The following is a 13,753-nucleotide window of genomic DNA, read 5'->3' on the forward strand; positions in this document are numbered from 1 at the left end:
TTTTTTTTTTTTGCTAAAACAGGTGATTCATATTAGACGGGTACGAATACACCCAGAAGCGTCTGCAAACAAAATGTCCCGAAAAGCACCGGGTAAGTCATCCTCACCAACCCATAGGGTATCTCCCGAGTGGCGAGCCACATATGCCGCCACCCAGTCCGCGGCCCCATTGGCCTCCCGAGTGGCGAGCCACATAGGCCGCTTCCATCTTCTCCGGCGAGAACTCCACCACGTCCGTGAACCGCCGCTTCAGGGCCTCGAGCTCCGCCGCCGAGATCTGGTGATTTGTCCAGGACGGCACCCTCGACGGGCCCTTTGCCACATCCGCCCATGTCCGGGCCTTCTCGGCCGCCTTCAGGTGAGGTTGCGTCCCTTTCTCCCCCATCCCCACCTCCGTCGTCTCCGATTCAGCAGGGCCCCGTGCCGCCATACTCCACTGTCACCAAGGTTAACAAGTAACAATACCCTCCCTCCTCACCACTCCAGGTGTTTGGGGAAAAGCCCCACCCACCGCACGAGATTTGGCGCACCTAGGCACCCATCCCGAGCCACTCTCTCTCTCAAAAATTTCTGTCTTTGTACCAAGCTTGGGCAATCACAACAAGAATTTATTGGATATACCTGTTTTTGTTATCCAAATTCCATCCAAAAATGAATCGATCCAATCCAAAGTATATCGCTCCAAATATGGAGTAGATGTACTATAAATACAGAAGACATTGGAACCATAATACCTTTTGTTTAGCAATCAAAGATTCTAGATTCAATTTTTATAACATTTTGAAGTATTTGGATCTAAGTAATTGTATTATTGGCAGGTCTTCCTATTTTTCCCACTGCCTATCTATTTTTTATATCCAGAAAAAAGATAGGGAGTGGAGGCAGCGGCGGTCTGTTTTTTTTTTTCCCCTCCTTACACTAAGATAGCCAGAATATTTATTAATTGGTTGAATATTATTTGCTGGCTGAACTGGTACAGTGTGTGGGTGTAGGAGATGATATCTCGTGACCACATTGGCAACTGGAGCCTGCCACGGCTGCATCCTCGCATGTCGGTTAGACAAACGGCTGTTTTTTTAACGACTGCATTAGGACAACTGTGAAGCAATCTTGCCGCGTAAAGTCGAAACAATTTGGTAGCCGGCCTTTCCAGCGACATGGGTGGCCACCAAAAAGCAGCTGGCTGGAGGCTGAAGCCGTAGTGCCTAAAATTGTAATGAAGCTCAAGGACAACCAAATCCAGACAAGTGTGGAGATTTTCCTAGCTATGTTAACTTTGCCCGCTTCATGTTAGTTTGGCAGCTTTTGCTTGGGGCCAGTCTCAAATATCCCATAGAATATAGAATACTGAATATAGGAGGGGATGGTGCCATGTACAAATTGAAGGGCATGTGTGCCGCAAATTAGACATCATGGAAAATCTATCAAAGTTGTTAGCTTTGCCTCTTTAACCTTCTCTCTCTCTTCCCGCGCCACCCCCCTCCCCCCCCCCCCTACCTATATATATGTATGCATGCATGTGTATGTATCTGTATGTATTTATGTATGTATATGTATATATGTATGTATGTATGAATATGTATGTATGTATTAAAAACTAATTCTAATTCTTCGGATGGAGAAATTCACTTTCTTATCTCATTGATAGAAGAATTGTGAGGCTTTTTCTCTATGGTGGTTTAGTTTAGAATTGAACCCATTAAAAAATACTTTATCTCAAACTGGCAAAATATGGTGGAGGCAACACATTAAAAACCCACAACTTCTTGGAGTTATCCTGCACTTGGAAAAAGAAGTAGAAAAAAAAAATAATCATTTTTTTTTAAATTTGAAATAATGTGATAAGTGAACGACGGGAATTGAACCCACACATGGTGTCTACTGCCCTGATCCGCTTAGCTACATCCACACATTATATGTGTGTGTGTGTGTATGTTTATATATGTATATAGATATACACACACACATGCATATATTTGTATGTATGTATGTGTTTGTATATATATCCATATATCTCTATATGTATATATGTATGTATGCATGGAATATGTATGTGCGACATAAATTGCCTCCACGTGTGTTGTTGGATTGCAAAAGTTAAATAGTGATGGCAGGCGAAAGACCCTGGAACTCCCATGCAGATTTTTCTCTATGATTTTTTGTTCTTTCTTGCATCCAATTTGAAGTTTGGCAGCTCTAAAGTCTATATTAGAACTAAGTAATTCTACCCACAAGGAAGCTACTCAGAATTCACACATAGCAACTATTGTTTCACATGCAAAGGAAACTAACATTTGTTTTGACTCTTCAACTTAATGACTTAACAATATAGGTTGAGCGTGATCTCTTATTTACAGAAAATGAGCTCAGTCAAATCTCCAAATGCAACACATCCTAATTTTATTTTTATTAATTTAACACATTTTTTTACTTGGGACTTACGAAACTCACAGGACCAATTTACCCTTTGCTTAATGAATAGAGGTTCAATTATAATTGGTTATTTTTTTTATTTTTTTTTATTTTTAACCCTTGGACTTTCAACAAAGACACAAAACTAAGTCATTATCATGAGCTAGTATTAATAGGAGCAAAATTATTTAGGGATGTTTTTGTGATTTCCGCGGCACGGAGGAGGTCAAGAAGGATATCAGGACACTACGGCCCTCGGCCGCCGGTCAAACCCACGAGTTTTGACCAGCAATTCAACGGTCAAGTTTTCCACCCTCGCTATCTCCTTCTAAGAAGATGCCCCCGGCTCACCTTTGCCCATTTACCTAATACGTAACCCAGTAGTCCAATATCACCAATCCCCATCCTCCCCTTCCCTTCTCTCAGCCATATTCCACCTCTCCTCCTCCCCGACTCCATTCCAACTCCCTCTCTTCCTCTAATTCTTCCCTTCTTCTGGTCTCTCCTCCCTATGGCTTCCTCCACGAGGAGTTTAGAGACCTCGGCCAATTCCCAGTCAGCCACCTTCTCCTTCCCGACGTCCACTTCCTTCTCCGAGCTCCTCCTGGGTGCTGGAAATAATGATGGCGAGGACCGGGCGATGACCGGGGCCAGCCGGGGGTTCTCTGGCAGTATGGTAAACAGTGGAGCAGCTGGTCCGAAGTTCAAGTCCATAACTCCTCCTTCACTGCCTATATCTCCACCTCCTATCTCTCCATCCTCCTACTTTGCCATTCCACCCGGCCTCAGCCCGACGGATTTCTTAGACTCTCCTGTTCTCCTCTCCTCTAACGTAAGAAGATGAAATAATACAGTCTCTCCTTGTCTGCATATTTTTATGATTATATATTTCACGAGTTACTTCTTATGCTATAATTTCGTTTTGGAAAAAATAATCCTCTCTTCCTATTTTATGAAGCTATTTTAATGGAATTTTAGGTACTACAATTGGTTCCTCCGCTGTCCAGCTTTTGCATGATAATATTCAGTCTGTTTAGATGTCTTGTTGACCTTCCTACCTTCATTTTATTTTCCATCCCACTTTTATTATTGTGATGATGATAAGAGAAATTTTGGGGTTCGTTTTCATGATTTCCTATTACAGCTAAAATCTGTTCCTCTAAATCCACAAGGATCTCTTTTGAATTCAAACTCCTCAATATTGCTTGATTGATTGATTGGTTTTCTTTTCTTGGTAGCGTTACTACGTGATTTCATGCATGTTTTGGGACAAATTGTAGTTTGTCTTGAACAACCCCAACTAGCCCCTCTTTCGGCCCCCTTTTCTTGCAGCATCATTTAATTTGTGCCTTCCAACTGTTGTGTTGAGATGTCTAGTCTTTCTGATTCATGGGTTGACCGACTTATACATCTATTAGGTATCTGTCAATTATTCCATAAATGATGCTCTACTAATTAATCTGCGTTGAATATCTTTTGATAGATTCTGCAATCTCCAACAACCGGTACTTTTGCGACACAAACTTTTAATTGGAGGGGACCTGCTGTTGATTATCAGCAAGGCATCAAACAGGAAAATGAGGCCTACTCTGAATTCTTTTTCCAAACCCAAGCAAGTAATGGGACCATGCAAACATCATCCCTCTACCCTTCGTCAATGCCCATTTCTTTGGTATGTGCCCCAGTCTCCTCTTTTATAATCACTGCTCTTGTATGTTCTTTTCATTTACTGATCTCTGACATGAAATATTTTTGATATTATAAGACCTTATATGATTCTAATGCATACATCTTGCTTCTCTTTATGCTGATGTAGGATCAACAATCATTCAGTTACCAACAACACAGCAACAATGCCTACACTAAATCTGAATTCGTCGCTCCCAGCCAAACGAGTTCTTCTGGAATTCCAACCTCACAAGCGAATATCCAAGTTAACAATGGCGGCTACCAATCTAACGTGAGTCATTCTGGTCAAGCTGCTCAAACCCTAAGAGCGCAGAGGAGGTCAGATGACGGCTACAACTGGAGAAAGTATGGGCAGAAGCAGGTGAAAGGAAGCGAGAACCCTCGCAGCTACTACAAGTGCACTTTCCCGAATTGCCCGACAAAGAAGAAGGTAGAGAGGTCGTTAGATGGACAGATTACGGAGATTGTGTACCGGGGTTCCCACAACCACCCAAAGCCTCAGGCCACCAGAAGGAACTCGGCTTCCTCTCAAGCAGTTCAGGCTTCGGGTGCTGCTGAAGCAGCCGATCATTCTTTCAAGGCACAATCAGGCATACTGATTGACTCCGTTCCGACACCGGAAAATTCTTCAGCATCTTTTGGTGATGACGAACTTGATATTAGTAAATCAGGTGCTGATGAGTTCGATGAAGGCGAACCGGATGCTAAGCGATGGTAAGCATTTTCTTTTGTTAATCAGACTTTAAGAAGAGTAGTATTGTGAAGGGGGAGCGAAGTGAAATAATGTCTTCCTTTGTTTTCCAGGAAGAAAGAAGGCGAGAATGAGGGAATTTCAGCCGTGGGCAATAGGACAGTTCGGGAGCCGAGAGTGGTGGTTCAAACCACAAGTGATATCGATATCCTTGACGATGGGTATCGGTGGAGAAAATATGGGCAGAAGGTGGTGAAGGGGAATCCGAATCCAAGGTACGAATTATTATAAGCATGTTCATGGTACACAAATTAGTATAACTGAGTTTAATTAGCAGGTCTATATATCTTTTTTTTTCTTGAGCTCTTTGGTTACTTGCTTCATGTATAGGGAAAATATAACGTCTAGTGCATGATGTAAATCCTCTTCATTAGAATCGGTGACTAATATCGGTTCCATGCTACCTATAGGAGCTACTACAAATGCACCACAGTGGGTTGCCCGGTGAGGAAGCATGTGGAGAGGGCATCCCATGATCTCAGGGCAGTGATCACGACCTACGAAGGCAAGCACAACCACGACGTTCCCGCCGCTCGTGGAAGCGGAGTCAGTAGGCCTTCAACAGACAGCAACAACTTCACCACGGCTATTAAACCCTCAGCAATGGTGAATCATCCTAATCGAATCGCTGCTAATTCTCTTTTTAGTGACAGAACAAGTGCTTCTGTGAGCCATGCTCCATTTACACTCGAGATGCTGCAGACCCCAGCAGGGAGCAATATTGGATTCTCTGGATTTGATAACTCGATGAATTCTTACATGAATCAGCAGCACCAGAGACACATGGAGGGTGTGTTCTCGAAAACAAAGGAAGAGCCAAGGGATGACTTGCTTTTCGAGTCATATCTATGCTGAGATTTATAGGAGGGAAAAGCAATAAACGCAGTTGGTTCTACTAGTTAGGATTCTCATCATACATTTTATAGGCTTTTTGGGTGTAAATGGAGTCAAAGTGGTATAGAAGATCTAATCTCATTTTTTCATTTGTTTTGAGGCCCAAACCAGGCCTCTCTTACTCCTGAATGAATAGCATCAAGGAGGGAAAGAAAGAGGAACTAATAGATTTGAGCAAGTCCAATATTCATGTTGTACCACAGGATCTTGTGAAAGGTTTAAGAAAGGAAATTTTCACAGAATCTATCAGATATGTGAATAACGGTAAAACTTTAATGCACCCAAATCACAACCCAAAAGCTAGGGGCGCCATTTGCACATGCACATAAAAATTATATAACTTGATGCCTTGTGGCAGTGAATTAGTACCCAATCTTTCTCTCTCTCTCTCTCTCTCTCGCGTGCGCTTGTCATTGCGTATCCGTGCACTCGCTTGTAAAAATGGTTTGACATACTATAGCTTGAATAGTAGCTTGTTTATATCAAGCCTTCAATAAGGAGCGGGGAGAAAAAAAATACTTACAATGACGGCGCACTTTATTTGAAGGAACCTCTAGGACAAGCTTGATTAGTTTATTGCCAAGTGTTAAGGAAATTTTGTATATATTACAAGTGGCGTTGCTTGACTTCGTATAAAATTGCCTTGCGTACGTACAAACTTGGGATTAACGATTTTCTAGCATTTACAGTGACATTGTGTGATAGCACCAGTTATTTGCATCTATGAAGGCATGTTCTTCAATATAAAATCAAAAGGATCGTTGAAATATTCAACAACTTTGGGCAATAAGAACTGCTCCAACTTTGCAAGCCTTTCTTCCCTCACAAATACAGTCAAATCAACTCATCCTATCTTATGTTGGAGCAAAATAGATGCTAATAACATGCAAATCTTTTCAAATAACAATGAAAAATAGAGCTGAACAATGAGGCACAAAATAGGCTCAAAACCACTATAAAATCCTTCATTTCAACCATTAAAAACTGAAATATAACTTACAAATATGGAGAAAATCAGCAACTAGGAAGATGTTTTTTCTTCTTGTAATCTTCTTTCTTTTAACACAAAATCTGCTCAAGGAGTTTCTTCTATCAAGCTCTCACCACTCTCTTTTTATTTTTCAAAGAGAAACTCAAAAGACACCCTCATACCATAAAACCCATGGGCTAATTTTTCTTCTTTTTTTAATATAAAGTAGGACCTACAAAGAGACCATTAAGTACACTAAGAAACCAGAAAATTACATAAAATGCCATAGACTAAAAAGTCGAAGAAACCAATTAAATTGGGTTTAAATTTCCAACATCTTAGTGACCTCAAAAGAAGCTTCGGCAATCACTTAATTCCAAATTCCCATTGTTGTTTCTTGTTTAAACAAGATATGTAGTCTTCCAAACATGTGAAAGCGGATCCACGTAAAAGCATTTAGAGTCTCCTTTTGATTTCATATGATTACAAATTGCTTTTCTACGTAGCCAGCTTGTTTTCCATTCTTTGTAAGAGGACCATCCAGTCAGATTTTGAAGGTCTACCACCCCTGAGTGGGAGGCCAAGGTATTTTAGGGGAGGCGAGATCAGCGGAAAATTCAATCCATAAGCACACACCTCCAAAGTTTGACCTGTGCCCAAGGGAAGAAACCGAGCTCTTGTGGCTGTTAATGGATAGCCTAGAGACTAGCTCGAAACATATATAAGAGGATCACTTTGAGGACTGCACAGTACTTTGCCTCCGCTTTAAGAAAAATCAAGGTGTCATCCGCATATTGCATGATCTTTGTGCCACCAGCAATCCATGGGTTCCCCAGTCCTTCATAAATCCTTGTCGAAGCAGCATCATTAAGCATTCTATATAAGGTGTCTACTGCAAGAATGAAAAGGAAGGGAGAGAGTGGATCACCTGTCTCAATCCCCTCCTGCAGAAAATCCAATCCCCCAGCTCGCTATTAATATTTACAGCAATTTTGCTTGTGAGAAGAATATTTTCAACCCAACTGATAAATAAGCGTGGGAATTTTTCCATAGTGAGGACTTTGAGAAGATATCTAGGGTTGATTCGATCAAAATCCTTCATGAAGTCCAGTTTGTAAACCGCTCCTTCTCTGTCTTGCACTTTCTTGAATTATGCAATATTTCATTTGCACAGAGGAAATTATCCATAATAGATCTCCCTTTGATGAAGGCAGGCTGAGCAGGATCGATAAGTCTATCAAGAAAAGGTTGAATCCTGTTCACTAGAACCTTGGATATAATTGTGATGCAGCTGTGGATTAGACTGATGGGCCAAAAAATTGTAGGGAATTGCATGGTTGAGTCCAGCCAAGTCCAACTTTTTCTGATACAACTGTCGGAAAGAAAGAGGATGTCTCCAAAAATCATTCGATAATGACTGAAGCACACCTGGGGTTGGGTGTACTAATTTGGATTGCTGTAGGCCTGCTATCCAACAATCATTCGATATCAAACAGTCTCTAACTATTCTCTTTTTCACTGGCTCCCCAAGACCACAGACGTTCCAACTAATAATAGTCATACTTGAAGGGCCAAGACAACATTGATATCCAAATAAACATAGGAAGCATAATGACTGAAAACCAGAACGAGTGCGAGCAACATACGTAGAAAGACTCATATCCACCCCCACAGGTACAGGAGGGATTCTTCTACTAGGTACAAACAAACTGGGACCATCATAATAACTTCCAACTTATAATATCCGTAACAACTTCATCCAGGATACAGTAGACGATTAAACTGAGCTTAAAGAGGCTCTGCTCTCCTCCATGCAATGGATGATTTGAACAATCTTCTCAACTTCATCAGAATCCAATATCTTCACCCCAGAAAGCCTCGCCCATTCCACCAACTTGTCTGGGTCAACAGATTTCAAGAGCAAGTGAAGCTTGGCAACCTCAGACTGGAGACTCTCCGAGAAAGCGTGCCGGTGGACCTCGTTGCTAAAACTCGGCTCGGCGTCTGACAGGGGTACAGGAGGCTTGCCAGTGGCACATTTCTTCTTCTTTGCCGAGAGAAGCTTGGCTCTTGTAATCTTGAGTCTATGAAGGGCTTTCAGTATATAATGCAACCTCTCAAGAGGGCTTCTCCACCCTTTTGCCAGTTTCATTCTTTTTTTTTTTTTTTTGAAGATTAACTATAGGGTATATAGCCAAGGTTTTTATTTATTTACTAATATAAATATGTACAGTGGTCGATCTTGAAAAAAAAAAAATGGGGTCTCTAAACACATAAGGAAAGAAGAGAGAGAGAGAGAGGTGAATCCTGCAAACCATGCCACTATCCTTGCATTCATTGCTCAGCTATATCCCACGCGTTGCACTGCTGATGGTGGATTATCTTTTATTGGAAGTCCGGAGTATGAGCACGAAGTTTGTTTAAAAGTTAACAACGGGTTCACAAGTCCATATTAAATAACAAATTCCAGATAAACAACTGCCATATGCCTTGTCACATTTGCGAACTTGTGCTCATATGGAAGAAATAAAAGATGTTCGTTCAAGCAAAAGTAAAAACAAAAGGGAGAAATGAAAAATGAAGAACAAGCGAATATGATTATATACAAATTTTGGCATAAAGCCTATATCCAGATGCCAAAGCAGAGAGAGCGAAGGACAAAAATGCAAAGAAGGCCATGTTGATGGAGGCTCTAATTATATTTGTGGACAAATTATGTGCTCCTTCGCGTATTGTCATAGATAATCCCGACAATAATAGATATGCAAAAACCTAAAAAAATAAAAAACCTTTTAGATTTTTCTTTCTCCAATATCTAAATGAAGTAAAAATGTAATTTCATATACATTTTATTGTAGCTAGTCCTACCAATAGGTTAGACTTAATTGACACTAATTAGTAAATACATGGAGAAATGGGTTGGTAAGCATAACTTTTCAATTTTAATTTGCTTCAAGTTGCAAAAGAAAAAGAAAATAATTTTTAAAGTACCTTTTTTATCAGCTTGTTAAACATAAAGTTTGGTGACTGAATGGTGCAGTGAACGTTACAATAGATAACATATGCTGTCTCTGAAAGAATTTAAAAAAAAACAGTAATAGTCGATTAAACATCAAATAAGAATAAAATTTTTGAATCAAATAGCACATCGCCACTTAAAGAGATCCTCTCAACAGAAAATATTTTTACCATATGATGTAGATAAGTGGAAGATAAAAATGATAATTTGTAAAAGTAAAATGTCTTGAAGGAAGTTTTGATAACCATAGTGGTAATTTATGCTCACCAAATGTTAAATCCCAAACCAAACTTGGAACATATCAAGTACTCATATATATAAATCAAGTTTCAAATGTCTAATATTGAAAATAGTGAGGGCAGGCTCAAAAACAAAGGGACATTAAACCTCAAAAAATATTTATTTTGTAATAATATTAGAATTTATTGGCTCTAAATTCCATGTAGAGTGGAAAATAGAGTTGAAAGATCCTGTTAGTCGACCAAATACAGTATTTTGCATGAAATACTCAATTAGAAGTAATGAATTGCTTAAAATTGTAATTTCATGTGAGCCAATGTTTCCTCAAAAAAGATAGCTTCGAGGAAACTTTAGCTTATAATCATGCTGAAAGAACTATATCCAAAATATATTCCTACCACATCTTTTTAACCAAAATTGCAAGGTTATACACTAGTTAGCAGAATTCCATTTCCATTGTATCGAAATTTGTCTACAAATCACAGAGTCCTGATTTTTTAGCTGATGTATCAATTAGCACAAATCACCACTTCACAGAGCCAAAATGCATGCTATTGTTCCCATCTTTAATTTCAAATTGTAGTTTATGTCCAATTGACAAAAATTTACCAACCTGGTCTGCGGCAAAGCCGATGATCCGTGACGTCCGTCCCAGATCCTTCCCCCTGCTCAAACGGTGGACTTGAAGAACAACTTGAACCATAGAATACAAAAAGGCGGGGATAATCACAACGAAACAGTACCTGTACGTAGATCACAATAAATTTTGTTAACAAAACCGCATTTGAAGGCAATCATGTTAAAAAGCTCTCATCTTTTCCGATTATTATCAACCGTAATGAAGGAGTGCAATCACCTGAAGTCATAGTATGGATTAATGAAGCCTAGGCAGTGACGTTGGTTGTTGGAACCCATGAGGATGAGAGAGAGTAGGGAGAAGAGCCAGCCCAGCGCCCTCAATACCAGACTGCTCTTCTCCATCGAGTCTTCCCTTCTCCTCCGGCGGTCAACCGGCGTGACCACGGCTTTCTCGAGAGAGTCGTCGATGTCGATCGCCGCATGGTTTCCCGGTGGGGGTTCCATGGGTGCTGTTGATGTGGGAGATCTTGCGCTGTCTCCGTCCGCCGCAGATGCCATGCTCGTCCAGGAATTTGATTGGTTTGGAAGAAGATGGCTGCAGACTTTCGTCGCGAAGCTGAGGAAGAATCGATGGCTGTGGGGTTCGTCAAGAGGAAGAAGAGGAGGAGGAAGAATTGAAGGAGTTATAGATGCGTGCTTACGGGAAAGGAGTTACGGAGATGTGACGGATGGGCAACTAACCTAACAGCATTGGGTTTATTCTGACTCGGGGTCAAGGTTGCTGCGACGCGGTCGCCGGCGGCTTCTGCCTCCTCTCCTCCTCCTCCACCGATGCCTCCTCCGCTGGAGACTGGCCGGTGCCGGACCCAGGCCCGGAGTGGGGGCGGAAGGGCGTGGAGTTCCACCCCGTCGTGTTCCACGACCTCATTGTGGAGGGCTTCCTCTCCCCGACCTCCAAGACCCTCTCCGTTGGGTCCCCTGCCGGCCACGAGATCATCGCCCTGCAGCAAGTCGGCGTCCCCGACTCATTCGGTGTCGCCGAGGAGCCGGCGCCACCTCTGGTGGCCGCCGGGGGCGATGACCTCCGACGACGACTGTTAAATGACGGCACCTTCGACTTCGTCTTCGCTGCCGCCGGCCGCGTCGATGGGGCGTGGCGGCAGGCTGGTCTCGCGTCAGAGATCGCGCGGATGCTGAACCCCGAAGGGTTCTTGGTGGTCCACACGACCTCCGCCGGCGACCTCCATTCGCTTCTTGATCTCTTCTCCAGCCGTGAAATGATCCAATCCCGCAAAATTCACGGCCCAAGTATAAGCACAGTTACGGGCAGTGCCTGAAGCTGTTCACTTCGCTCAGGGAGAGTGGGATTCTTGCCCATCAGTAGCAGTGATGGTTGAAATTACCGTTTGCCCCAAAAGTTTAGACCGACATTTTTATACTCTCTTGAATATAGGCTAATTTTTTTTTTAACTCAGTGTCTTATGTTGAAATCACCATTTATTCTAAAATAGAATAAGATAAATTTATTCATATCTTTTATATTTTCTTACAGTAATAACAACGGATTCTACAAAGAAGCAGTAATAAAAAAATTTTGCAGAATTCTCTGGCCAGACTTACCACATTGGCATCATTCCGCGTAGACGGCGTTCAGCATTGATTGTGCCGACTGCAGTGCTCCCATAGCCCTAGGTTGCCAAAATAATCAGTTGTTGTCAGTATGTGTTGAATTGCTTCTCAGCTACAGCTGGAGTCATCTGATTTGAGGTACTGTTCTTCTTCATTAGCAGGTGTCGAATAACTTTTCTGCTTGGTCCGGAGCCGTTCACCTTGATTTATACCGAGATCAGGGGGAGATAGGTGGACTTAATTTTGCTGTGGTTGAAGGGTACGTTGTCGCCAGAGAGGGGCTTTGTGGTGATGAAGATGGCTGCGGAGGGAACAGAGTTTGATCTTTTGTCAAGCAAGTTCGAAACAGGGGCTATCTGTTTGGTTGACGAGGTCCTTCTGGAGTGCCATTATAATCGGTGGTAGAGGTGCTGTCCGGAGAGAGATCGCCCAAGTATAAGCACAGTTACGGTAGTGCCTGAAGCTGTTCACTACGCTCAGGGAGAGTGGGAATCTTGCTCATCAGTGGTGGCGATAGCGACAGAATACACAAACCGGCAGTAATGTAATTTTTTCACTGTTGATTTTGTTTATTTTTTGATCAAGGTTTACGGTACCTGTTAGAACCATACTAAATATACCGTAGCATACCGGTACTGATGCTTGATATACTGAACTTACCGTATCATATTGCATACCAATATTGTAATAGGATAGTATCGATATGGATCCACTACCGAGACAAGTAGCTTTATTTTTGATAATTTCTTTGCTTGCATTTGTTTACTCTTTCTTGCCGTAGCTGAGGAATATATTTTTTTCTTCAACAGTTAAGAAGTTCAGTTTCTTCAATTCATTATCCAGACTATTGTTTCATCAGATTACAATCTTTGTTGTTTCACTCCAGGTCTCTCCTCTGTTTGCCCATTTTAACTGCTTCTTGTATTAGAAATTAATGATAATGGTGAGTGCACTGGATAGCCAAGAGCAAAAATCTGCAGGGCTTTCAATAAAATGTTGAGTTGATAATTTGTCAGTATTTGGAAAGATTGCTCCTCTGATCTTATATTTACAGTCTTAAACTATTATGACTTTAACAAGATGAGCCATGTTATTCTCAACTTGAAATATTTGGCAAGTTTTCATTATGATTGCATAATGCTTTTCAGTTGTTTAATGTTTTTTTATTGGAAAAAAATTAACAATAACTTCTTTCTAACTAGCTACAAGATTATCTCCAATAGATAGCCAGTCTGCAGGAGAGTGCTTTCAATGCAGTCTAACACATAATAGAAAGAGTCAAGGTATGCCATACTAGCACGAACCAGATAATATGAAGTGTATCGTACTGTACCAGTTCAGTACCGGTATCCAGTACAGATGGCATAACAATATTCGGTACACCAAAAAAATTTCGTACCTTATCGATATTGTGTTAGTCTGACATCGGTACAGATACGGTACCGAGATGGCGAATTTTGGATAGAGTCCAGTAAATCTTGAGTTCTATATCAATGGAGCATGCTAGATTATAAAGTAAATCAAAGATTTTTTGCAGCACTAATATTGATCGCTTGGAGGTTTCTTAGGT

General features: G+C 41.3%; 1 protein-coding gene across 1 annotated transcript; it reads left to right on the plus strand.

Annotated features, from left to right (window-relative positions):
• The first annotated feature begins 2,754 nt into the window (after positions 1-2,754).
• LOC108511557 (WRKY transcription factor WRKY24-like) lies at positions 2,755-5,913 on the plus strand. The gene is made up of 5 exons (XM_039124927.1): positions 2,755-3,244; positions 3,896-4,084; positions 4,229-4,815; positions 4,906-5,067; positions 5,263-5,913. Exons 1-5 carry the CDS (start codon positions 2,924-2,926, stop codon positions 5,705-5,707), a joined length of 1,704 nt encoding a protein of 567 aa, XP_038980855.1. The 5' UTR covers positions 2,755-2,923; the 3' UTR covers positions 5,708-5,913.
• Positions 5,914-13,753: the final 7,840 nt, after the last annotated feature.

The sequence above is a fragment of the Phoenix dactylifera genome, chromosome 3 (assembly GCF_009389715.1).
Source record: "Phoenix dactylifera cultivar Barhee BC4 chromosome 3, palm_55x_up_171113_PBpolish2nd_filt_p, whole genome shotgun sequence".
Lineage (NCBI taxonomy): Eukaryota > Viridiplantae > Streptophyta > Magnoliopsida > Arecales > Arecaceae > Phoenix > Phoenix dactylifera.